This window comes from Anabrus simplex, chromosome 1, assembly GCF_040414725.1.
Source record: "Anabrus simplex isolate iqAnaSimp1 chromosome 1, ASM4041472v1, whole genome shotgun sequence".
In the NCBI taxonomy this organism is placed as follows: domain Eukaryota; kingdom Metazoa; phylum Arthropoda; class Insecta; order Orthoptera; family Tettigoniidae; genus Anabrus; species Anabrus simplex.
Window position 1 is genome coordinate 35,871,059 of NC_090265.1, and position 27,656 is coordinate 35,898,714.

At 37.9% G+C, this 27,656-nt stretch overlaps 1 protein-coding gene across 2 annotated transcripts; it reads left to right on the forward strand.

Moving 5' to 3' along the window:
* LOC136860563 (myoneurin) lies at positions 1–27,633 on the forward strand. Of its 2 annotated transcripts, none has more exons than XM_067138765.2 (3): positions 1–116; positions 491–916; positions 25,250–27,633. In XM_067138765.2, the coding sequence occupies exons 2-3, from the start codon at positions 507–509 to the stop codon at positions 26,949–26,951; spliced, it is 2,112 nt and encodes a 703-aa protein (XP_066994866.2). In that variant the 5' UTR covers positions 1–116; positions 491–506; the 3' UTR covers positions 26,952–27,633. The 2 variants fall into 2 exon arrangements, with proteins under 2 accessions (XP_066994866.2, XP_066994865.2); XM_067138764.2 differs by having other exon boundaries at positions 24–225.
* The last annotated feature ends 23 nt before the right edge of the window (positions 27,634–27,656 follow it).

Consider the following 27,656-nt stretch of genomic DNA (forward strand, 5'->3'; position numbering starts at 1 on the left):
GAACAAATTATTTCGGTCAAGCATTCAAGATGTAAACATAAGAATAAAATAGTGTTTGAAAGCGCTGTTCAATCCCGGGTGTATCAGTGCAGAACATAGACAACAGTAATTGATATGTAGGATAAGTTTAATGCGTATTTCGTTTTATACTTTCAATATTTTTATACTTAAGTTTGGACACTTAATGCAAAATTGTGGACTGATTTGCAAATATGAAAGGATAGTGTAAGAAGTGAATTGTTTATTTTGAAGTGTTTTTGTTTTTAAGATATTGCTTGCTGCTAGGATATAGCTCAGTGTGCATTGCTAGTTCAACTAAAGCTGTTACATATTTCTTTAATTAAATGACAATTGAAACCCAGAATGTACAGAGAACTTGTCATTACACTTTTATTTTGGAATGCTTGTCATAGCACTGGCTCTTACTGACTGGAGCAAGTAATATCATAGATAAGCATGTGTGGATTTAACATTTTGTAATTATCCACAGTCGACCTATCCTTACAATGGAAGTGGCTTCAGGTAATCTTTTGGCTGGCAGTGATAAAACATACGTTATTGAAATAGTTGACAGTGAGGGAGAGGTAAGCAGTGATGTTCCAGGATCTTTTGCAAATATAAACATTAAGTGTGAGAACGACACAAGTTGTCCTGATGATTCGACAACTAATGGTGAGATGAAGTTGGAAAATACAGAACTTAAAGAGGACAACGAGTTTGAGTCGAAGGATAATGAAATTTACATTGGTGATTTTTTGGAAGTAGATACTCATACTGATGAGAGTGCAGATGCAGATGACTTCATTGAAAATACAGACTGTGATCTTCAGAGTTATGATTCAAGTGACAATGTAATAAGTGTTGAAATTACTGAAGTCATCAATGGAGAGATACAGCATTTTCGATACAAAGTCAGGTAAGCTGTAGTCATGAGTTTATTAGCCTCAATAGAAATGTCTTGCTGACTAGTTACAACTTATGAGGATACTGGCAAGCAGAATCCATTTCTGCCTTTGATCAGTCTTGATGTGTAAAATATCTTCAATCAAATGTGTTCAAAGGAAATAACATTTATGGGCATAGGTGGAATGAAAGTCCCTCATGCTAGTTGCACCACCTGCAAGATATCTCTGTGGCTTGTTGGAGTACAATTGTCTTTTGTTGATAATTCTAAGATGCTCCACTGTCTGTTGTTGATTTAGATGCTCAACGTGCACTGCTCACATAGTCTTTCTTCCTTGCAATGAGTGGTTGCTCAGTCCCAGAACTATGGTAGGAAGTGGCCGTGGCCTTAATTAAGGTACAGCCCCAGCATTTGCCTGATGTGAAAATGGGAAACCACGGAAAACCATCTTCAGGGCTGCCGACAGTGGGGTTTGAACCCACTATCTCCCGGATGCGAGCTCACAGCTGCGTGCTCCTACGTGGCCTTAATTGAGGTACAGCCCCAGCATTTGCCTGATGTGAAAATGGGAAACCACAGAAAACCATCTTCAGGGCTGCCGACAGTGGGGTTCGAACCCACTATCTCCCGGATGCGAGCTCACAGCTGCGTGCTCCTAACCACACGGCCAACTTGCGCGGTAAACTAGAGGCCTAAGGCTGCTTCAGATCGTGTAACAGTAATCACCACCACCAGCTATCAGAGCACCACTCATTCATTAGTTCCTAAGTACAGAGGTTGGCAGCACTGAGCAGCGCTTGACAACATCCTTCGTAATCTATAATCTTCATTTCCGTATTGACAATTGCACAATTAAAAATAGGAGAGGATTTCCACCAATCAATACTTATTTATTGTATATATTAAACTACAGGGCCGGTTTCGACCTCATATTCAAGGTCATCTTCAGCTGAACCATACATACATATTTATATAATGAAGCTTTGATTAAGATTGTGGTGTTGAAGGAATGCCATATGATGATGATGTACATTTAGTTACAAATGGAGCACGTCTTAGCGTGAACTGACGTATATGTCATTCTGTACAATATTGCAACTGTATGTCTAAAATGTTGAAGGTCTTAAAACTAGTGTATAAAACACGTCTTTTCCTAAACTAACTTATATATATGTACAAGATAAAAAATATATAAAAACACTTCATGCATATGAACATTCGTTCTTGCTTGGTAGTCAATACATCGACTAACTTCCGTATTTAAGTCTTATTCACAGTTGTACACTTCAGCTGCTATTCTTAGAGTTTGTAAAATTGCATGGATAAAAGTTTTGTCTTCCTGTGCGTATGTGAGATAAAACACTTTCAATTTTAAAAAGGTGCCAAATGTATGGATGAAATTCAAGTAAAATATGTTCAGCTCTGCTGTGTGTGTTGCCCTTTTATTAGAACCAATTCATGTTGTCTTTTTGGCGTCCGTAAATTTGGATGACATTGGTTTCAAAGTTACGCCAAAAAGACAACATGAATTGGTTCTAATAAAAGGGCAACACACACAGCAGAGCTGAACATATTTCTTGAATTTCATCCATACATTTGGCACCTTTTTAAAATTGAAAGTGTTTTATCTCACATACGCACAGGAAGACAAAACTTTTATCCATGCAATTTTACAAACTCTAAGAATAGCAGCTGAAGTGTACAACTGTGAATAAGACTTAAATACGGAAGTTAGTCGATGTATTGACTACCAAGCAAGAACGAATGTTCATATGCATGAAGTGTTTTTATATATTGTTTTTATCTTGTACATATATATAAGTTAGTTTAGGAAAAGACGTGTTTTATACACTAGTTTTAAGACCTTCAACATTTTAGACATACAGTTGCAATATTGTACAGAATGACATATACGTCAGTTCACGCTAAGACGTGCCCCATTTGTAACTAAATGTACATCATCATCATATGGCATTCCTTCAACACCACAATCTTAATCAAAGCTTCATCATATAAATATGTGTGTATGGTTCAGCTGAAGATGACCTTGAATATGAGGTCGAAACCGGTCCTGTAGTTTAATATATACAATAAATAAGTATTGATTGGTGGAAATCCTCTCCCATTTTTAATTGACAACATCCTTCCCGAGAAGGCTGCGAGCGTGGAAACAAACGGCAGTCATTCCGCGTGCAGCTGAATGTAGTGAGTATTGGGTTGCGAGAACTAAAGTATTGATCCTGGACCGAAGCAATCCAGCCCAATGGTCTTGTCACTCCCCGGCCCTAACTAATCCAGCCCAGTGGGCTTATCACTCCCTGAACCTAACCAATCCAGCCCAATGGTCTTGTCACTTCCCAGCCCTAACCAGTCCAGCCCAATGGTCTTGTCACTACCCGGACCTAACCAATCCAGACCAATGGTCTTGTCATTCCCCAGACCTAACCAATCCAGCCGAATGGTTTTGTCACTCCCCGGACCTAACCAATCCAGCCCAATGGTCTTGTCACTCTCTGAATCTTACCAATCCAGACCAATGGTCTTATCACTCCCCAGAACTAACCAATTCGTCCCAATGGTCTTGTCACTCCCCAGACCTAACCAATCCAGCCCAGTGGTCTTGTCACTAAGAGTGCATAAGTTGGCAAGCCTGCCGAGTGTTACGTGACGTCGTCCGAGTCACACCATGTTGTATCTCTAACCTCACTTCCACACACGGGGTACAGAATTTTTACCCATGTCCTGGCTAGTGACAAAACCCATTGGTCTAACATGTCAGGGGTGTTTAGCAGAGAGCTTTACAAAGAGAGGGAGCCCTTGTAGAGCGGGGTTTCTGTTTCGTGTCAGCCGTGGGCCCTCACTCTTTAGGATTGTTTCTTGTGTGGCAGTTCTCTAGTCACGAAAGACCAGTGATCTAACACATGAAGGATGTTTAGCAGAGAGCCTCTCAAAGGGAGTGAGTCCGCGCATAGTGGGGTTTCTGTTTCGTGTCAGCCATGGGCCCACACTCTTTAGGATTGTTTCTTGTGTGGCATCCCTCTAGTTACGAAAGACCAATGATCTAACACCTGAGGGGTGTTTAGGAGAGAGCGTCTCAAAGGGAGTGAGTCCCTGCATAGTGGTGTTTCTGTTTCGTGTCATCCATTGGCCCACATTTTTTTTGGATTTTTTCTTGTGCTACTGATTTTTGTCATTGGTCTGCGCATGGTCTGGCTATTGACAAAAAGCCAATGGTCTAACACTTCAGCGGTCTTATAGCAGAGCCCTGCTCATGTCGGGCATAGGTGTACATTGTTTAGAAAATTTTCTTCTGCAGTAGTTGGTCATGAAATCTAAGAGCTGCTACCAACTGAGGATTGGTTTGTTTACAGCTTGCTTAGGATTGTTTAATGTGCCACATTTGGTAAAAACATCTATTCGAGTTGAAGTCTCAGAATGACACTGTATTCTATGAATTCAGCTGATGGCAGGGAATGGTAGAATGGTATGGAAAATGTTGCACGATTTATGACAATTTGTTATAAAAGTAAATATATTTCTGGAACAGTTTAGTGGTTCTCTGACCTTGGCATTGAACACATCATTTCCTACAGGTAATATGAAGTAAGATTTATATATTTAGATCGATGCTTGCACGGCCCGTAATTGTAGACATTGTGATAACCTTTTGAGCTTTCACCATGTCAAGAAAACGAGGTGAAATCCTTTACGTTTCGCAGAGAACTTTGCTCCATGTCTTCAGAAGAAAATCTTAGCTGATTGCGAGGAAGACTTCTCTAATATTTAAATTTAAGAACGCTTTACCATTGGTCTGTAGTGAGTGATACTCTCATTCATCACCAGATAACTTAATGCACGCTAGCCTTCTTAGTGGGAGGTGACAGCACTATCTTAGCTCCAGTTAATATGTTCCTTGTGAAGTAAACACCACGTTCATCAGACGGATCAGGGATAAGTATGGTACACCCCAAGAAATAAATAAAAATACACAAAGTGGAACGGAGACTGACAAGTATAAAAGAATAGAATAGATTTTGCTTCTGAAGCATATCTATTTTCTCTCCTTGGATTTTTTTTACCCCCCTAGTTTCTTATCTGATCTAGAGCTCTCTGAATGTACCCATTGAAGAGTACTGGTGAGAGGCCACATCCCTGTCTTACACCTTGTCTGACGTTTGCTTTATGGACATGTCTGCCACATCTTATCACAGCCACTTCTCCTCTGAAAAGATTCTTAGATGACTCCGTCTGTCCTTGAACTTGACTCCAGCTGCTTTTAACATTTGAAACAACTGGTATCGCTTAGCCTTGCCGAATGCTTTCTCTAGATCAACAAATGCAATGTATGTGTCCTTGCCCTCTCTTAGGTAACCTTAACAACATTATTGTGTCCCTTGTGCCTCTTCCCTTCCTAAAACCAAATTGATCTTCGGTGATTAACACTCCATTACACACAGCTTGGCGATTCCTCGCTGTTTAAACTTTTTCGTGAATTTTAAATTTTATTGAGATGCGTGAAGTGTTGTTCTCAAGGACATCGTCCGCGCAAAGTGGAGTCATTATTAGTCACTGCCGAGGCATGTACACGAGTAGATGTTTGTTATTCTTCTACAGGACAGCGAGTTACTGCCTATGCATGTGACTGTGTGACTATTATAAGTTATATTCTTAACTTTCGTTGGTGTTGCTCTTGTTGTACCTTCACGTGTTACTCATTGTTCTTTTTATATTCCTTTTTAGGAATGGTACACTTTAGAGCATATGATGGATTTTGAAAAAGAAGAATAACGCATCAGGGACTTGCTAGCTGAGTTAGATGGTGATGAAGATGGATTGATCATGTTACATTCAACATTTGAAGGAAAAAATTCTGAAGTCAGTGATGTAGATGAAGAGGAACTGAGAAATAATGAAGCACAGGGCAGCGACTCGGAGGAGAGCCTTTGTAGTGATGACGAAACTTCTAATTTGGCTGACACTACCACATACTTGGGGAAAGATAATATCACTCCATGGAGTTATGTACCGGTGAAAGGCAAAGGTCGAATCAGGCAGTGTGACAAGTGGCGAAGCGTGAACTAAGTAAGGGGGTAACCAGAGATTTTTTAAAATTTAAACTGTTTTACTCATATTATTATATGGAATCCAACACATACAGATCTGTATTCAATATTATATTAATGACTTTGAAAGTAAGACAAACCCTATAACAACCTATAACCCTACGTCCACTCGTTTTATTTTTAAATATAGAATAAATAGGCAGTGGGAGTTGTCAAAAAACAACATACTTTTAGAATAAAAAATAGTAATGTATTTCATTGTTATGTAGATTTAATAAGAGAAATAAGAAATAAATAGTTGTTCGTACAAGTCACCTTAAACAATATTCTTGTAAATGAGTTCAATCCGCCTGTCCTTCATTTCGGCAAAAATATCTTACTCTCGCCTTGAAGTCAGGCGTCTTGCTAAGATTCCACAGCAATTCCTTCTCTATAGCTAGAGTTCCCAAGTTAGGCAGTCTCTGGTTGGTCATCGAATTCCTTAAATATGTTTTAATTCGTTTGAAGGCACTCGTAGCGCGTTCACTAGAAACTGACTTTAACGGAATATACAGCACCAAGTAAAGCAGTTTTGTTATTTCCATATGGATACTCTGGAGTTCGTTAATAAGAATGTAACCCAATAATTGTTGGGGTTATAATACTGTAACTAATATTGGCGGGCAAGGAAATGCATGTACTTGAAGGGCTTAGATGCTGTCATTCATGTATCAGGTGTAAGTTTGCTATACCTCGTATTTCATCAATCAATCATACTGATCTGCATTTAGGGCAGTCGCCCAGGTGGCAGATTCCCTATCTGTTGCACCCTAGCCTTTTCCTAAATGATTTCAAAGAAATTGGAAATTTATTGAACATCTCCCTTGGTAAGTTATTCCAATCCCTAACTCCCCTTCCTATAAATGAATATTTGCCCCAGTTTGTCCTCTTGAATTCCAACTTTATCTTCATATTGTGATCTTTCCTACTTTTATAGACGCCATTCAAACCTATTTGTCTACTAATGTCATTCCACGCCATCTCTCCGCTGACAGCTCGGAACATACCACTTACAAGTGACTATTCTCATTTTGGTTCCGTATTGAAGTTGACGTATGTCTCAAGTGTTATTACAATATTATAAGTCCACCTGTTCAATACAATACAATATGATCCACTATTTCATATGGTCAAATGTTTTTTATACATAATACATAAAAGTCAAAGGTACATGTTTCACCCTCCTTAGGGGCATCATCAGCGCTGCTGTAACAACCTGACGTACTTAATACGCTCCGTACGAAAAATCCTGAACATTTCTTCCAACACATGTTTCAACGGAATTATATATCAACTTGACTATCTTTTAGATCCATTCGACTACCATAATTTCCGAACTCTGCTAGCTTTGACATACGTTTTATCACAAGCATCGCCTCTACAGAAGTTCCATTTTCTTCTTGACTTTCAGATATCCCAATCATATACATTTTAAACTTGTTTATTACATTCACACTTCCGTTTTAAATAACTGAAAGTGATTTTACCACCTTGGATTCAACTTGGGAATTGAAGAAACATCCCCCCTTTGATGATTGTTTTTATACTCAAGGCTTTCACAGTCTTAATGATATTATAAAAATATGGATCCATTTTAGTTTTAGACTCTCAAATTCTCATGTTTAATCACGTTTTAATCTTCAAACTGTTAATTTCACTCTTTTAACATACTTTGGTGCATTATCGTTGTTTTAGATGTTATTGTATAATGTTTTACGAAACCATTTTCAACATTTTAACCTATAATTTATAAGTATATGTATTATTATTATTTTTTAAGATTGATATAGGCTGATGATGCCCCTAAGGAGGGTGAAACATGTACCTTTGACTTTTATGTATTATGTATAAAAAACATTTGACCATATGAAATAGTGGATCATATTGTATTGTATTGAACAGGTGGACTTATAATATTGTAATAACACTTGAGACATACCACTTAGTCGAGCAGCTCTTCTTCTTTCTCTCAATTCTTCCCAACCCAAACATTGCAACATTTTTGTAACGCTACTCTTTTGTCGGAAATCACCCAGAACAAATCGAGCTGCTTTTCTTTGGATTTTTTCCAGTTCTTGAATCAGGTAATCCTGGTGAGGGTCCCATACACTGGAACCATACTCTAGTTGGGGTCTTACCAGAGACTTATATGCACTCTCCTTTACATCCTTACTACAACCCCTAAACACCCTCATAACCATGTGCAGAGATCTGTACCCTTCATTTACAATCCCATTTATGTGATTACCCCAGTGAAGATCTTTCCTTATATTAACACCTAGATACTTACAATGATCCCCAAAAGGAACTTTCACCCCATCAACGCAGTAATTAAAACTGAGAGGACTTTTCCTATTTGTGAAACTCACAACCTGACTTTTAGCCCCGTTTATCAACATACCATTGCCTGCTGTCGTTGGTCACGTTGCAGTTTTCTCACAATCTTGTAACTTATTTATCACTCTATGGAGAATAACATCATCCGCAAAAAGCCTTACCTCCGATTCCACTCCATTACTCATATCATTTATATATATAAGAAAACATAAAGGTCCGATAACACTGCCCTGAGGAACTCTCCTCTCAACTGTTACAGGGTCAGACAAAGCTTCACCTACTCTAACTCTCTGAGATCTATTTTCTAGAAATATAGCAACCCATTCAGTCACTCTTTTGTCTAGTCCAATTGCACTCAATTTTGCCAGTAGTCTCCCTTGATCCACCCTATCAAATGCTTTAGACATGTCAATCCCGATACAGTCCATTTGACCTCCAGAATCCAAGATATCTGCTATATCTTGCTGGAATCCTACAAGTTGAGCTTCAGTGGAATAACCTTTCCTAAAACCGAATTGCCTTCTATCGAACCAGTTATTAATTTCACAAACATGTCTAATATAATCAGAAAGAATGCCTTCCCAAAGCTTACATACAATGCATGTCAAACTTACTGGCCTGTAATTTTCAGCTTTATGTCTATCACCCTTTCCTTTATACACAGGGGCTACTATAGCAACTCTCCATTCATCTGGTATAGCTCCTTCGACCAAACAATAATCAAATAAGTACTTCAGATATGGTACTATATCCCAACCCACTGTCTTTAGTATATCTCCAGAAATCTGATCAATTCCAGCCGCTTTTCTAGTTTTCAACTTTTGTATCTTCTTGTAATGTCATTGTTATCATATGTAAATTTTATTACTTCTTTGGCCTTAGTCTCTTCCTCTATCTCGACATTATCCTTGTAACCAACAATCTTTACATACTGCTGACTGAATACTTCTGCCTTTTGAAGATCCTCACATATACACTCCCCTTGTTCATTAATTATTCCTGGAATGTCCTTCTTGGAACCTGTTTCTGCCTTAAAATACCTATACATACCCTTCCATTTTTCACTAAAATTTGTATGACTGCCAATTATGCTTGCCATCATGTTATCCTTAGCTGCCTTCTTTGCTAGATTCAATTTTCTAGTAAGTTCCTTCAATTTCTCCTTACTTCCACAGCCATTTCTAACTCTATTTCTTTCCAGTCTGCACCTCCTTCTTAGTCTCTATTTCTCTATTATAATAAGGTGAGTCTTTACCATTCCTTACCACCCTTAAAGGTACAAACCTGTTTTCGCATTCCTCAACAATTTCTTTAAACCCATCCCAGAGTCTGTTTACATTTTTATTTACCGTTTTCCACCGATCATAGTTACTTTTTAGAAACTGCCTCATACCTGCTTTGTCAGCCATATGGTACTGCCTAACAGTCCTACTTTTAAGACCTTCCTTTCTATCACATTTATTTTTAACTACCACAAAAACAGCTTCATGATCACTAATACCATCTATTACTTCAGTTTCCCTATAGAGCTCATCTGGTTTTATCAGCACCACATCCAGGATATTTTTCCCTCTGGTTGGTTCCATCACTTTCTGAATCAGCTGTCCTTCCCATATTAACTTATTTGCCATTTGTTGGTCATGCTTTCTGTCGTTCGCATTTCCTTCCCAATTGACATCTGGCAAATTCAGATCTCCCGCTACAATCACATTTCTTTCCATGTCGTTTCCCACATAGCTGACTATCCTATCAAATAATTCCGAATCCGCATCAGTGCTACCCTTTCCCGATCTGTACACTCCAAATATATCAAGTTGCCTATTATCTTTAGAAATGAGCCTTACACCTAGAATTTCATGTGTCTCATCTTTAACTTTTTCGTAGCTTACAAATTCTTCTTTCACCAGAATGAATATTGAATTTGAATATTGTTATTTTATTTCTAGACGTGTCTTATCATAAAGTAAATTCAAATTAATTACATTAAAAGCATGTCTGAGATGGCAGCCAATAAGAGCACCTTTATAAGTGAAATCCAAATACTAGCCATTGAGAGCAAGAAGAGACGCTGGTAAGTCTGTCAACTGGGCAGAGAAATCTCGCTATAATTAAGTCATAGTTCCACAGTCAGCACCTACAGATAGCGTTAGTGCTGCCTTATCTGAAAGCTTTGAAAATTAAAGGGAAAGTACACAGAACGGACAATGTCTACTTCCATCTACGTGCTTCGTGTAACTGACCCGAGCCCTAGCATTGCCGAAGTGAGCCGAAAATAAGTAAAGCGGGGATACATGGAAATAATGAATGTTCTAAACATAATTAAATTAACCACACAGTATTTCGTTCACAAAATGTTAAGGGTACACGCTGTCTACCCTGTCTCCCCTGACGCTTCGCCCCTGAATGTAACCTTGTTACAAAATTACCAGGGCCAATTCGAGGGTTGCGGAACATTAAAAGTGAGATAGAATGTTTTAAATTGTTTTTTCCAGACAATATGGTGAACAAGATAGTAGAGTATACTAATATCAAAATAAGATCTGTTCAGCAATCCTACATTCAGGAAAGAGATGCAAAGGAGATGGACTTCGCTGAAATGGCGGCCTTCCTAGGTCTTCTCTATCTTGCAGGAGTTTCACAATCACCCCGCCAGAACCTACAGGATTTATGGAGGAAAGACGGACTTGGAATTGAACTATTTCGTTTAGTAATGGGAGTAAATTGATTCAGATTCTTACTGCAAATGATTCGCGCTGATGGTACATCCAATCGTAACAGGCCGCAAAGGAAAGAAGTTGACAAACTGTTCTGTGTGAGAGGTGTTCGAAGACTTTGTGAATAACTGTAAATCTAACTATAGCCATAGTGCTTTTGTGACCTAGATGAGACGTTACCAAATTTCAGAGGCTGTTGCAGCTTTCGGATGTTCATGCCAAACAAACTGGGAAAATATGGCATAAAAATTTGGGCTTGCTTTGATGCAGAGACATTTTGTACCTCTAACATGGAAATTTTCATGAGAAACCAGCCTCCAGATCCATTCCATGTCAACGACTCAACCACAGTTGTGGTGCACCGGATGGTCGAACATTTGGAAAATACTGGACGTAATGTGACCTGTGACAACTTTTTTACATCGCTTCCACTGGCAGAGAACTTCTTGCAAAAAACCTCACACTGTTAGGAACAATACGTAAAAACAAGAAGGAGATTCTAGAATTTTTTACTGTGAATAGCAAAGACGGGAAATTTCCCAGCTCCATATTCGGGTTTTCTAGTTCAACTACTCTTGTCTCATACAAACCTAAAAGGGACAAAGTAGTTGTACTAATCTCGACTATGCACGATGATGACAGCATAGATGAAACTAGTGCTGATGCTGAAAAACCACAGATAGTCAATTGCTATAACAGCACAAAAATTGGAGTAGATATGAGCGACGCTTTACAGAAAAAATATTCTGTAGCCAGAGTGGCAACCACATGGCCTCTAACCATTTTTTTCTTCATGTTGAATGTAGGAGGTGTAAATGCATTTGTGATTTTCAGGCACAATACACAAGGTGAAGATTCAAGGAAAGACTTTTTATACAGTCCAGGAAAGGCACTGGTGTCTGTCCATTGCAAGCACAGATTGTATGAATCAAATATTTCAAATATGATGAAGACCAGAATATGTGGCATATTTTCTTTCCCAAGGAAATGAGCTCTGGATGATCCTCAGATAGACCAGCAAACACAGCAGGATGTGAGATGTCACTATTGTCCTTCAAGGAAGAACAGGAAGACTATAACTAGATGCCAGACTTGTAACAATCTGATCTGCAGGGAACACACCAGAACAACCTGCAAACAGTGCAGTGAACCCGGGATGGATGATGATGATGATGACTAAATGCTGCTGAGACCATAGTGTGCGTTGCTAGTTTTATAAAGTATGAAGCAAATTGTTAGTGCTCTCAACAAATATGTGAATAAATTACAGTGTACATATTTTTAGTTCTTTTTGCTTACTACTTTTACTGTTTTTTACCATTGTTACTATTTTACTTGTTCTTCATTGATATGAATTGTACTGTAGTGTTTATTATACATTAAAAAACTAGAAAAATAAAAAGATATTGTAAAATGAACACCGCGGGGAATCTCTGCCTATGCGTATTAGATGATATAGATGTTGATTCCCATAGAGAATCTGAAATATTTGTCCCGAATGAGTAAATTTATAATACCAATATAAATGGTCCGTTATTGGACATTATTGGTATTATGCATATTAGGGCGTATAAAAAATCAGGAATATGAGCGAGGGAATATTACTTCCCCTTCTCGTTTATTTTAATTCAGGTCATAACAAAAATTAAATAACTTTAAGTAAACAACAATACTTCTAATGAAACAGTCTACAAGGAAATAGAACCAGTAATGAGCTCAATCAGGAAGAAACACATTTCATTTTTTGGACATCTAATCAGGATACCAGAGAACAGGATCATCAGGAGAATAATAGAAAAATTATGGAATAGTAAGTGCAACATTAAGTGGATTACAGAAATGAAGGAAGATATGGATGAACTACAAATTACAGTGGAAGACCTAAGAAACAAAACCGACGAAATCAAGAAACTCACAGACAAATAAACCAGACTGCAAATCAGAATGAACAAACAGACAATAGGAAGGATGATTTCTGATGAAAGAAGGATAAGATCAGAGAGAATGAAGAAGTACTGGGCTGACAGGAAACTAAAAAATTCTTTCTATAAAGTTGATTAGCGTGGTCCAATGAAGGACATAAAATGTAATTAAATTAAAACAACAATACTGTGAGGAAATTTTAGGCCCTTTCTCCTTCAATAGAACAAAAGAGACACAATTTATTCACTTATTTGTGCATGATGAGGGAATCCCCGCCACGCATGTAACCAAGATACAATTATTACGCGTGTAATGGAGTGTTAAAGTGTCTACCGTTGACTCAGCCCTCTTTAAGATTATGGCTGTTAGTATAATAGAAGCATGCGATATTAAATTGATGGTGCAGTATTGTTCACATCTTTTCTCTGAGGCCTTTTTTGGTATTGGAACTAGAGGTACTTCTTGAAGTCTGCAGGAACATCTCCATTTTCATATATATGGCAAACTAGTTCATATAATGTATCCATAAAGTGGATTCCTGCTGCTTTGATCACTTCAGGTGGAATTTTGTCAGTGCTTTGAGCTTTCGTATCTTACATCCTGGTCACTGCAAAACTGAATTCTTCCCTCAGAATTTTATCTCCTTTATCTTCTTCATCTGCTTCCTCAGGATATTCCAGCTTATCTGTTGGTACATTTCTTCCTCCATACAGCCCCTCCAGGTTCTCTTTTTATCATTCCCCTTTCTCATCCTGTATGTATATACCTAAGAGTTCCATCTTCAGCCTGTATCACCCCTCCCCTGAGTCTTTGTTTACCAAGGAAAGTCTTTACACTGGCATATGAAGTTTCAGTCTTTCCATTCTTCATCATCTCTTCAGCTTCTTTACACTTTTCCTGTAAGAATGCGTCTTTTGTCTGCTTACACTTCCTGTTTATTTCCTTCCTTACAGCCCTGTAATACCTTCCATCTTTGTCAGTAACATCTTGCTTGTGATCCCTACATAGAGTTATTAGATGAGTTAATTCATCTGTAATCCATTTTTTTTTCCTAGCTGGCAGTTTCTGCTTGCCAAGTATTTCTTCTGCTGACCTTTTAAAACCATTCTTTATTTTTATCCATTCTTCATTGAAACTATTTTCTAAATTGTATATTACTTATCAGTCACTTCACTATAAGCTGCCTTACTTTTACATCCTTCAAGTTTGAAACATTCCACCTATGGCTGGCTTCATAGCCAGTCTTCTAAATTTAAGCTCTCACTCACTTATTACCACGTTATAATCGCTATGGATGTCTGGGCTGGAGTAACTCTTGTAATCTTTGACTTGATTTTTGTATGTCTCTCTGACTAAAATATTATCAGTTTGCTAGTGGTTTTTGTTGCCTGGTGACTTCTATGTATACCTCCTCCTTGGATGATGTTGAAACTTTGTAGCAATTAGTTGATTTCTTGTGCAGAACTCGATCAAGTAGTCTCCTTCATCATGCTTTTCACCCAGACCAAATGCTCCTGCTGCTGTGCAGTCTCTCCCTTCACTTATCACAGTATTCCAGTCTCCCAAGACGAGGTTTCTTTTGCCTTAATTCCTCCCATTAATTCATTAGGATGGTTGAATATTCCTTCAACTTCTTCAGGGCCAATGACCTAGATGTTAGGCCCCTTTAAATAACAAACCCTGGGCAAGTTGGCCATGCGGTTAGAGGCTTGCGGTTGTGAGCTTGCATCCGGGAGATAGTGGGTTCAAATCCCACTGTCGGCAGCCCTGAAGATGGTTTTCCATGGTTTCCCATTTTCACACCAGGCAAATGCTGGGGCTGTACCTTAATTAAGGCCACAGCCGCTTCCTTCCCACTCCTGGCCCTTTCCTATCCCATCATCACCATAAGACTATCATAGATCAGATTATTATGTATTTGCTATGAGTGTTTCAATTTAATCTTATCACACAGTAAAAAGAAAGTTCTAAAGACTTTCACACGTTCAGAGCATCAAAATAAAAAGGTTGAAGGTACAGCTAAGCATGTTAAAACTTTTAATCAATGTATTTATTTGGTGAAAAAATAGTGTATGAAGATGTGTATCCCTATATGTCACCACGGCAATTTTAATTAATACTAGCAAGATACCTGTGCTTCGCTACAGTATTATACTGAAATTTATATTTGAATGCTTAACGTTTTATATATAATCCACCGAAATTCGCGATCTGACTTCTTTTCTGAGAGATTACGGCAAAGTTCCTCCCATTTTTCAATCTTTCTTTCCAGCATTGATTTTGTACTTCCCAGGCTAGGTCCAGGTATTCCACCCGGTCAGTTGGGTTGCTAAATCTTTGCAATCTTTTCCTGTAAGCATTTTTAATATGGATCAAATCCTTGAGGGATCTGGCGTGGTGTCGTCTTGGGTGCCTTGGCGGTACTGAACCCGAGGCAAGACTGCATTCGTAGTCATTACCCGGCCAGAACCCGTTTCAAGGGCGGTCTGCATATTTTGACAATGGTCCAGAACATTATTATTATTATTAGGGTGGTGATATTAATTGAATTTACATTGTTATTATTATTACTATTATTATTAAGATGCAAGACTGTTACTTGGCGGTAAATTATATCTGCTGTAATCGTCATTGCTGATAATGTGACCAGCACCATTGTCGCGCGTAGGCAAGTGCGCAGGATTTCTGGAGATATGAATTATATACTTCCGTGCATTATTGACCTTATTATAGAGGTGAACAATTGCACGGGTCAATTTAATTCCTATCGTTTGTTTCAAATGTGTTTAAATTTTTATTTATATACTAGGAGAAACTGCTGTAATCTAACTTTAAGTTCTTCAAAGGAAAAGATGGGTCTTGAAACCGAACCCAGGAAAGATTAAAAATGATCGGTTCATGATCAGAATAAGTACATTATGAAAAGTAAAATCAATGGGTCTCAACTACTTTTTCACCCCACCATCGTTAAGTTGATTTACCCCACCCCAACCACCCAAAGAATAAAGAAGATGTGTTGTTCATGCCTGTTACCTTCAGTTTTGAGATATGAGTATCCAGATAAAAATCACTTTTTTCACTTCCTTTCACAATAAGCCCCCCCCCCCCCCCCCAAGTGAATTTTACGGCAAAAAGTACTTGTTTGTTTAATAGTAAAGGATCTTCTATAAATACAAATTATCACGACTCCAACATCTTAAGTTTTTGAGATATGTGTCCTCATAAAAGGTATTCAACTCCTTTTCACCCGCGCCTCCCAAGATGATTTCCCCACAAAAACGCGTTTTTCTTCGTTTTTAAAGGAGAAACAAATACCAATTCTCACATCTGTAACAACTTTAGTTTTGATTACATGTAGGCCTACGTATCCACGTACAATTAATTCAATTCATTTTTCAATTCTTTCACTTCCGCCCCCCCCCCCCCCCCCTTCGTTGGATTTTCCGAGAATACATGTTTCTTTACTTTCAAAGCAGATTCCAAATACCAATGTTCACATCTGCAAAATCTTTCGTTTTTGAGATCATAGTATCTTCATACAAATATTTCAACTAATTTTTCAATTCACACACACACCCCCCCCTTAAAATGGATTTCCGAAAACAAAGCTACGTATTTCTTTATTTTTAAAGGAGATTTCAAATACCAAATTTCACGTCAGTAACATCTTAAGTTTTTGAGATATCAGTATCCTAATTAATTCAACCCCTTTTTCATTCACTTTTACCCCCACCCAAGTAATTTTTCCAAAAACTAAAAATGCATGTTTCTTTATTTGTAATGCAGATAAAAATTACCATTTTTCACTTCTGTAACATGTAACGTTTTTGAGATATACTGTAGAAATGCTCGTTTTAAAATTTTACGCCCTTTTTAGTTCCCCTTAAGTGGAGTTTCCAAAAACAAATCACGTATGTTTCTCTACTTTTATAGGTGATTCCAAATACCAATTTTTACGTCTGTAACATTTTACCTTTCTGAGATACACTGTAGTTATAATCTATCTAAAAATTCACCCCTATTTGTCACTTCCGTTTAACCCCCCATTTCCAAAAACATAAAAATACGTGTTTCTTTGTTTTTAAATGAGATCCCAAATACCAATTTTCAGGTGTGTAATATCTTCAGTTTCTGAGATATAAGTATCCTCATTAAAGGCATTCAACCGCTTCTTCACCCTTTTTCGCCCCTCCGACTCGTTGGCTGAACGGTCAGCGCACTGGCCTTCGGTTCAGAGGGTCCCGGGTTCGATTCCCGGCCGGGTCGGGGATTTTAACCTTAATTGGTTAATTCCAAATGGCACGGGGGCTGGGTGTATGTGTTGTCTTCATCATCATCATCATTTCATCGTCATCACGATGCGCAGGTCGCCTACGGGAGTCAACTCGAAAGACCTGCGCCTGGCGAGCCGAACATGTCTTCGGACTGGACGGTCTATGGTGATTCAAGATGGCGACTACTGTGTGTGAGTCTGTGATATCCGTAGTAGATAATGGTGTAAGATGCATTGAAAAATGTGGCAAATGCAGAAGAGTAGTTAAAAATGGGATTCTGTGTCGTAAGTGTGATGAATGGTACCATTTTCGTTGTGCAAATATTGTAAATAGGACTGATATTGAAGAAAGTGAGTGGCTGTGTCCCGAGTGTAAACAAACTGAGAGTGAGGCAGAACAACAAGAAAGAGAGACTTACGAAACTATAATTAAGATTTTAGGAGTGCTACAAGAGGACTTATGCGCTCTGAAACATGAAAATGAAAGCTTAAAGGACAGAATAAAGAAACTGGAAGATAAAGAAGACATTGGAGAAGAAAGATCGCCGTGGACGGAAGTGACGCGTGGCCATTTTAGGCCTAATGTTAAACATATGGGAGAAACTACGTACAACTTAAAACCGGGAAAAAACTCTTTGCAGTGCCAAAATAGATTTCAGTTATTGCAGCAAGTTCCAGAAGAAGACACACCAAGTTTTCCAAATAATTTTAAATCCAGTGGAGGTAAGAAAACCAACCGAAAGTCAAGATCGCCAAAGATTCATCTCTACGCAGACAGTCAAGGGCGGGGTATAGCAGAAGGCATCAAGGATGAGCTGCATAATCCAGAAACTGAGGTTTTAGGACTAATAAAACCAGGTGCCAAAACTGAAGACGTCCTTTCAAGTTGTGATCCTGTGTTAGAGAAGGACAACTACGTGGTGATTGTGAGTGGTACAAATGACATTGCTGCAAATGAAGGTGAGGAATTAATTACGACTCTCAGAGGTAAGATTTTTAAACTACTTGACTCAAAAGTAATTGTAGTAAATGTGCCACCCAGGTTTGACCTTTTAGAGGACTCATGTGTGAACAAAGCTGTACATGATGTAAATATAAAAATCAAGAGATTAAGTAAGAGTTTTAGAAATGTGTATGTAGTAGATACTTTAGGTCTTGGCAGGCAAATGTTCACTAGACATGGGTTACATCTAAATGGTAATGGAAAAGCAACTCTCTGTAGACAAATTGCTACAATTATCAACAGAGATTTGCAAACTAATCTGTACTTAAGAAAACCCATACCACTAAACTGGCACATACAGGGAAACTTGCCAGAAAACCCAGACCCTTAAATCAAGATCTATGTACAAGGATCTGGGTTCCAGGGAAGTTCTCAACTCATGAGTCAAACGTTACCCAATTGCAACAGTCAAGTTTTAGGGAGGAAGGAGGTCTGAGATTGCTCTTGGTAAACTGTCAGAGTGTAGTAAATAAACAATTAAAATTCGGTACATTGATGGAATCTTATGAGACGGATGTGGTGATAGGAGTGGAATCGTGGTTGAGAGAAGGGGTGGGTAATACAGAAGTATTTCTAGAAGGGTATACAGTCTATCGTAGAGACCGAGGAGATAAAAAGGGAGGAGGGGTATTTATTCTGGTGAAGGAAACTTATTGTTCGCATGAATGGTTTACTGATGAAAGGGATGAAATATTAGGGATAAAATTAGTTTGTGATAATATGAAGGAGGTGGGAATTATAGGAACATATAGGCCTGGATGAGAGGAAAGAGACATGGAAATATTTGAGAAAATAATAGATTATACTCATAAAAACAATAATGATACGGTAATAATTGGGGGAGATCTAAACTTGCCTGAAGTTGAATGGAATGGAGCTGCAAGTGAAGCCCATGAACAGAAACTGGCAAATAAGTTAATTTGGGAGGGAGGATTTACACAAGTAGTACAAGAACCAACTCGTCTCAATAACTTGCTAGATGTATTCTTGGTTAAACCATGGGAAATTGTTGATAAAACTGAGGTAATTGAAGGAATAGGTGACCATAAGGCTGTAATAATGGATGTAGGACTTGTACCAAAAATGCTTAATAAGAGGGTCACAAAAGACAAGAAATTATACAGAAAAACTAAAGTTGATGAATTTGGGACTTACCTTAAATCACAATTCAGTTGTTGGATAAGTGAAGGGAATAATGTGGATACACTTTGGGCTAAATTTAAAGGAATCATTTGGGAAGGAGAGAAGAGATTTGTACCTGTTAAGAAGGGTAAAATGACCTCAGACCCTGTTTATTACACAAGGGAAATAAGAAAATTAAAAAGAAAATGTAGAATAGTAAACAGGAAAATCAAAGAAGGTAGGGAGAGTAGAGAAAGTAGAAAACAGCTAATGAGGGAACTGAATAGAGTGAAAAAGGAAGCAAAAGAGAATTATATGAATGGCATTCTTCAAGAGGGTAATGACCACAAAGGGAAATGGAAAAAGCTGTATTCATATATTAGGAATCAAAAAGGAAAAGGAATCCAAATTCCTACAATGGTGGGAGAAGGGGGTGAACACTATTTAACAGATACTGAGAAAGCAAACCTCTTTAGTAGGGAATTCCGAGATTCAGTAGAAGATTGTCAGGACTTGGAAACCGTAACAGAAGATAGAGAGGGAGAGACACAGAGGGAAACAAGAAGCTTCTCATTCACAAATGAAGATATTTTCAGAGAAATCCAACTGCTTCAGCAAGGAAAAGCAGCAGGAAGTGATCAAATTACTGGGGAGGTATTAAAGACAATGGGGTGGTATATAGTGCCTTATTTAAAATTTCTCTTTGACTATGTCATAAATAATAGTGTGATACCAAAGGAATGGAAGGAATCTATAATAATACCAATTTATAAAGGAAAGGGTGATAAAAGGAAACCAGAGAACTACAGACCAATCAGCCTAACCAGTATAGTTTGTAAAATACTGGAGAGTTTAATGGCAAAGTACATCAGAGGGATATGTGATGATAAAAATTGGTTCATGAGGAGCCAGTATGGATTTAGAAAGAAATTTTCTTGCGAGGCACAACTGGTGGGATTTCAGCAGGACATATCAGATCAGTTAGATTCAGGAGGCCAGTTAGATTGCATAGCCATAGATCTTTCCAAAGCCTTTGATAGAGTGGAACATGGAATATTATTAAAGAAATTGGAGGGAATAGGATTGGATGTAAGGGTTATACGTTGGATAAGAACATTTCTAAATTCAAGGGTTCAGAAAGTCAAAGTAGGAAATAATATATCACAGGAAGAGAAAGTCTGGAAGGGAATTGCACAGGGTAGTATAATCGGTCCGTTACTTTTCTTAATATACGCAAATGATTTAGGGAACAATATAACATCGAAAATAAGATTGTATGCAGATGACATAATTGTTTATAGGGAATTAAATAACATTGAGGATTGTTCAGAATTACAAAGGGACCTTGACAGTATCCAAGAATGGGTTGAAGAAAATAATATGAAGATTAATGGAGGCAAATCAACTGTTACAACATTTACAAACAGGAGCTTTAAAATTGAATTTGAATATACTTTGGATGAGGTAGTTATCCCAAAAGATGGCAAGTGCAAATACTTAGGTGTGAGATTTGAAAGTAATTTGCACTGGAAGGGTCATGTTGATGACATTGTTGGGAAAGCATACAGATCGTTACATGTCATAATGAGACTACTTAAAGGATGCAACAAAGAATTTCATGTTTTTGGTCCGTATTGAACTGAGAATAATATATAAGTAATAATAATAATAACGTAAATGTTTCCACCTTTTCAATACAATATATTCACAAAATTACAAAATTATACGGTACTAGTTTCGACCCATCTAGGGGTCATCATCAGCCGTATTGAAGCAAAGATCATTTGTGGCGAAATCCTAAGACAATATTATTTTAAAGAATAACAAGTGAAATGAGATGTTATGGTAATAGTTAATAATACAAGGAATATACATACTAAGAGGTTTTTAACAAAGAATAAAGTATAAATGGGGTGTTAAAAACCTCTTAGTATGTATATTCCTAGCAAAGAAAAAAAAAATCTTCTTCATTGTCGTGTTTGGATGTAGGCATATATACTTGTATTATTACAGTATCAATTGGTTTTGTACCAAGTTTGACTAAGATGATCCTCCCACTGTGCTGCACATATCGTGTAACTTTCCTGCCTAGTTATTTCTTTAGCACTATCGCAGCTCATTTTCTATGGTACCAGTGTGAATCTCTCCATAATTACCACTCCATAAATCACCATTATCGGGCCATCTCATTTCAGCCACCCCCATCATGTCAACTCATATCCTTGCCATTTCTAATTTTAGGTCATCTAGTTTGCTAACTGTAACCAAGTGTGAACATTCCATGTTGTTATGCGTCTACAGGTGTTAAGTTTCATGTCATTTGAAGTAAATGCTTGAGCTGTCACCATCTAGTTGTGGGACTATTCCGTAACATTTTACATTTTACATCATGAAGTTGAACTGCTGGTTCTTGGAAAATCCAGAGGATACTTATGCATTGGTTTACTTGCCTTCCAGATCCTATGCTGTTTAGTGATGGGATATTCAATTCATTTGATTCCGTTCACGTTACTGAATCGATACAGTGATCTGATTCATGGCACATTAAAGTCACCGTTCCCATTACGTCTGTGTGATGTGTACTGATAAGACAGCAGCAACAACATTCAGTGCTTGTGAACTGCTTTCCTATGTGTCATCTGTCTTTCAGATTCAGGTTTCTCCTGCAGCCACCTTCTTCACATCACATCAAGTTTTGATATTACAAAGCCTTTTCCCCAAGTGATAACTCCATTAAATAAGTATATACAATTAGTTGAAAAGAAAATATATACACACAGTCATCAGTGATCTGCATTTAGAGCTGTCGCCCTGGTGGTAGATTTCCAATCAACTGTTTTCCAGGTCTTTTCGTAAATGATTTGATAGAACATGGAAATTTCATTGTATTCACAGTAAGTACATAATACAAAACAAATAAGTTAAAAAATGAAATGCAAAAATATATATAGGTACGTGTGCAGGTAAAAGTAATAATAATAAAAACTGACAGACTAAAATTTTATACATTCACGTGTGGTTTTCCACAGTTCTCAGGAAGTAACAACTCCATTGAATATACAGAATTAGATGTATAAATGTAGTCTATGTATTCCCAATAACTAACCTATGTATTAATAAGTTAAAATACATGAAAAATACCTATCTGTTATATCAGTACCTCCTTATGCTAAGACAGTACAAAAATTACGTATATAATAATAATAATAATAATAATCATCGACACAACTCTAATTTTCTATGCATACACATGATTTTTCGTAGTTCTCAGAAAGTAACAATTCCACTAAATATAGAGAATTAGATCTAGTAAATATATCTGTGTTTACAATTAGCAGCCTACATATTAACATAAAATAAATGTTAAAACCATCTTAATGGTTGTCAACAGTAGGATTCAAACCCACCATCCCCCAAATGCAAGTTCATAGCTACGCGACCCTAACCGCATGGCCAACTTGCTTGGTTTATCTTTGAAAATAAGTCTTTTTCTATCAGCAGAGAATTTTTTAAATTGCCATATTTTGTATAGGCTACCAGAGATGTACAGAAGCCCTCTGGTTTTTTGATTCAACATCTGTGTCGGTGCGACGTAAAGCAAAAAAATAATTATTGTAATTTAGTTTTTTAAATTACAATTTGCTTTACGTCGTACTGACACGGATACGTCTTATAGCGACAATGTGAGAATAGAAAAGGCCTAGGAGTGGGAAGGAAGTAATAATAATGTTATTTGTTTTACGTCCCACTAACTACTTTACGGTCTTCGGAGACGCTGAGGTGCCGGAATTTAGTCCCGCAGGAGTTCTTTAACGTGCCAGTAAATATACCGACACGAGGCTGCCATATTTGAGCACCTTCAAATACCACCGGACTGAGCCAGGATCGAACCTGCCAAATTGGGGTTAGAAGGCCAGCGCCTTAACCGTCTGAGCCACTCAGCCCGGCGGGGAAGGAAGTGACCGTGGCCTTAGGTAAGGTACAGACTCATCATTTGCCTAGTGTGAAAATGTGAAACCATGGAAAGCCATCTTCAGGGCTGCCGATAGTGGGGTTCGAACCCACTATCTCCCGAGTGTAAGCTCACAGCTGCGCACCTCTAATCGCACGGTCAATACGCCCAGTAAAATTTAGTATTATTGTTACTTTATTGATATACTATATTTTGTTTATTAAAGGAAACCTTCTGGCAATATATTTTCTATGAATGCCTCCCTTGCACTTTGTAAAAATCATTGGAATTTCTTGAAAACTATACTAGTTCAAAATTTCCAATGGCGTTTTCTCTTTGTCTAATCACTTTTATTATTATTATTATTATTATTATTATTATTATTATTATTATTATTATTATTATTATTATTATTATTATTATTATTATTATTATTTTAAATACCCTGAAGGAAATTTGCCCATCCAGGCTCTTATATTTGGATGGTCTAATTTCTTCAGTACAATATTTGCCTCCATAAAAGCCTTGGTGGTAGTGGCGGTAATGGTGGTGGTATTAATTGCAAATTCTTGTTTATCCATGTTCAGTATTCTAGCTACATCTCTTCACAGGGGACCAGCTCAGGTGTGGAATGGTGATCACATGAATATTTTGTCAGGAAATCCCTCTCAGTAAGCGAGGTGTGTAAGGGCTTGTCACGATACTGTAACCAGTCCCCATTGTTCCACATGTCAGGTCATTTGCGCCTCATATCTTCCCCTGGTCGTCTTGGAAAGTCTTTGTAAAATTTCCTCTTGACAGTCTGATGCGATGGAACAAACTCCTTGTGCACAATTCCCTGAATGTCAAAAGAAATTATCAGTACCATCTTGAATGTTAGTGCAAACTTTGCAGGGTTTGTAAACTTGGCAGGGTTTTTCAGCTATGGAGAGGAAGGCGACTTCCACTGAGAATATTGCTGCTTAGTTTCAGGGTCATAACCTTACTCCCATGATTCATTACCAGTTATGACCCTACACAGGAGTTATGATCATATTTTATTGTTTCTTGGAGCTCAGTGCCACCAGAATCTGATGGTCTCCCTGGTCATTTCTCTCAAGATGAGGAAGAAACTTCAATGCAGTTCGTCTCACGTTGAGTTCATCTGCTAGAATGTGTCGATATGTTCCGTATGACATTCCAACATGATTACAAATGTCGTGAATGGTTTGTCTTCACAGATAACTACACACACTTATGTTATCATTTCGGGAGTTATCCATGATGATGGTCGATCCAAATGTGTGTCATCTTCCACGAATTCCTGGTCTTTTTGAAATATTTAAACCACTTAAATGTTTGTGTTTGGCTTAAAGCTTGGTCTCCCAAAGCCACCTTTAGCATTCGATGGGCTTCAGCTGCAATTTTATTGAGCCTGAAGCAAAACTTCATGCATATTCTTTAACATCAGCCATTTTGAAATTTGCAGAAGCACAAGAACGCGATGTAAAGAAAAGCACCGAAACTCGTAAAAACGTGCACTTATGTGGCAGGCTAATAGTAGGAACATACACCAAGAGGAACCGAGAGTCCGAACTTGGTATTGCTCTATTTCATGCAGCATATTTGAGTTCTCAGAAATTCTGTGTATCAGCTTGTATAATATATTTCCTCACCTGGGGTACAAGCTTGCTCCCTATAAGTCTTGTATCACTTATTTTAAATGTTTGTGTTTTCTCATTCACAGATCTTTTGTTGTTTCCTTACCTCACATCAATAATCAGAATGTTAAAGGTCTCGATGCTGTTGCAGTTTATTTTCTATGTTTGTTGTGTGTGTATGCTGTTTATGCAAATTTTGCCAGAATTAAGGATATATTATGTAATTGTCTATGAAATGAATGAGAAACTCATATTAATGTGTTTTTTTTTCTTTTCCAGGCCTGTCAGTAATTCTGTCACTTCTTCTTCTGCATCAAGTGCTGGTAATCATGGAAAATTTTCCAACAACAGATCATCTGCTGCTTCTCCTAAACAACGTTCTACTACAGGACATATGAAGAAAATTAGAAGTATTTCGGAGAAAACTAAGCGTTCACGCCGCAAACAGCTGTTTGAACAAATCTTGGATGAAGGTTACATGGTTGATACTATGGCTAAGAAATCAGCATTAGTTAATTCAAAGAGAAAATGCCCTTCACAAAAGAGAAGTGTTGTAGGAAATTCCAAACTTTCTCGTAAGAAGTTACCTCTTACAGAAATTGACCCTCTGAGTTCCCCTTCACCAAAGAGAAGTGTTATTGGGAAATCCAAACGTTCTCGTAAGAAGCTGCCTTTTACAGAAATTGACCCTCTGAGTACAAATTTGTCCGGTGGTCTTGTGCAATCTGATCCATTGAGTGTAGATCCTATGCCCCCTTTATCATCTTCCAATCCTGAGTCCGTGAATATACTTCGTTGTAACAACAATAATGATGATAATAATAATATTGGAGATACTAGTGACCATAGCAATATTGAAGACAGTGGATCCCCACAAGAAACAGTTCCAAATAACACAGATCTTCTAGATCAGACAACTAGTCATGCCGGTACTGAAGAGAAAGTTAAAGCCATAGTAGAGGAAGTTCTGCCCAGTAATCGTGTGGTGCAGTCACATGCCGGTACTGAAGAGAAAGTTAAAGCCATAGTAGAGGAAATTCTTCCCAGTAATCGTGTGGTGCAGTCACATGCCGGTACTGAAGAGAAAGTTAAAGCCGCAGTGGAGGAAGCTATGCCCAGTAGTCATGTGGTGAAGTCACATGCCGGTACTGAAGAGAAAATTAAAGCTGTAGTAGAGGAAGTTCTGCCCAGTAGTCGTGTGGTTCAGTCACAACATTCAGATAGTGTTTTGATGTTAAAAAAGATAAAACGTATTAAAAAATATAAGAGTAAAAGTATTGCTCAGAAGGAGGACAATACTGGTCGTCATGTTCCAAAGCGGGATAAACGGGACAAAAAGATTCACATATGTAACATCTGTTCTAAAGCTTTTACAAGAAAATCGTCGTTAAATAATCATATTAACACTCACAATCCTCTCAGAGAGAAGCCATTCACATGTAATATTTGTGGGAAAAGTATCTCAAGTTTGTCTTATCTTAAGACACATCAGGCAAGTCATGCTAACCCATGGAAGTGTGACATGTGTGGTAAAAACTTCAAGTTTAAGAGTTACCTAAGTGTACACATGCGGCATCATTTCAACGATAGGCCGTATATGTGTGATTTGTGTGGAAAAGGCTTTACAGCTGCAACTTGCCTAAAGAAACATATACGTATTCACACGGGTATTTCACCGTATCAGTGTAATGTCTGTCATAAGTACTTTGCGCAGAAGGTTTGTCTCGACATTCACATGCCGAACCACACAGGCTTCAAACCGTACCTCTGTGATGTGTGCGGCAAATCCTTTCCGCTCAGCTCCTATCTCGTGAAGCACATGCGAGTCGAGCACCAGTCATCATCATCCCCTCCTCCCGAGAGCAAACCAAAAAGACGAGTGCGCAGCATGAAGAGGACAGTGAAATGTAAAATTTGTAAGATGACTTTCAAGGACAGGTTATTAATGCAACATCACTTACGGGACTATCATGATGCTTAGACTTTTATTCTCCAGTCTCACAATTGTTGATTACTTTATATACTTTTATTTGTACAGTGTCAGATGCAGCATATTGTGAGTAGGGTGCTATCCTTTTTATGTTTTACTAGGAAACTAAGTATAGAACTATCTAGAGCCTAGGTTAGGAATAGTAATTTTCCAGTACTCTCCAGCAACGGATGAATTTACATATGTTTTTCCTAGTGATATTAAGTGCACTGAACATTTAAGGTTCCACAGCTAGTAAAGGAAATGGAAATGATTATTCCTAACTTTAGAGCTATATCTGTAGCTTTAAGCTGGCTGGATTTTTTATTGCTTGTGACCTTACTTCCTGAATACTTTTGTGGCCCTTGTTATTTGTGGTTAAATTTATTCTCCCTGTTTGTAGGCAGTAAGTTTGCCAAACTTTGATGCTGAAAAATAATGGGGATTACTTTATGCTAATACTGAAAAGAGGAGAGATTTTGGAAACTATGGTAAACAAAACCCTATGGTACTATAACCCTGATGACGTATCAAGTGACTGCTGTTCAACCTGAAAGACTGCAAAATTATGAAGTGACGTGGCCAGTTTGATGAGTCCTCATGCCTTTATAGACTCGGGCTGCTATCGCACTGTCACATACCTCCTCAAATGTTGTAATGCAGGTTTAGTAGCCCTCAGATCCAGGTAAAAATCTCTGACCTCCCCAGTAAACAAAC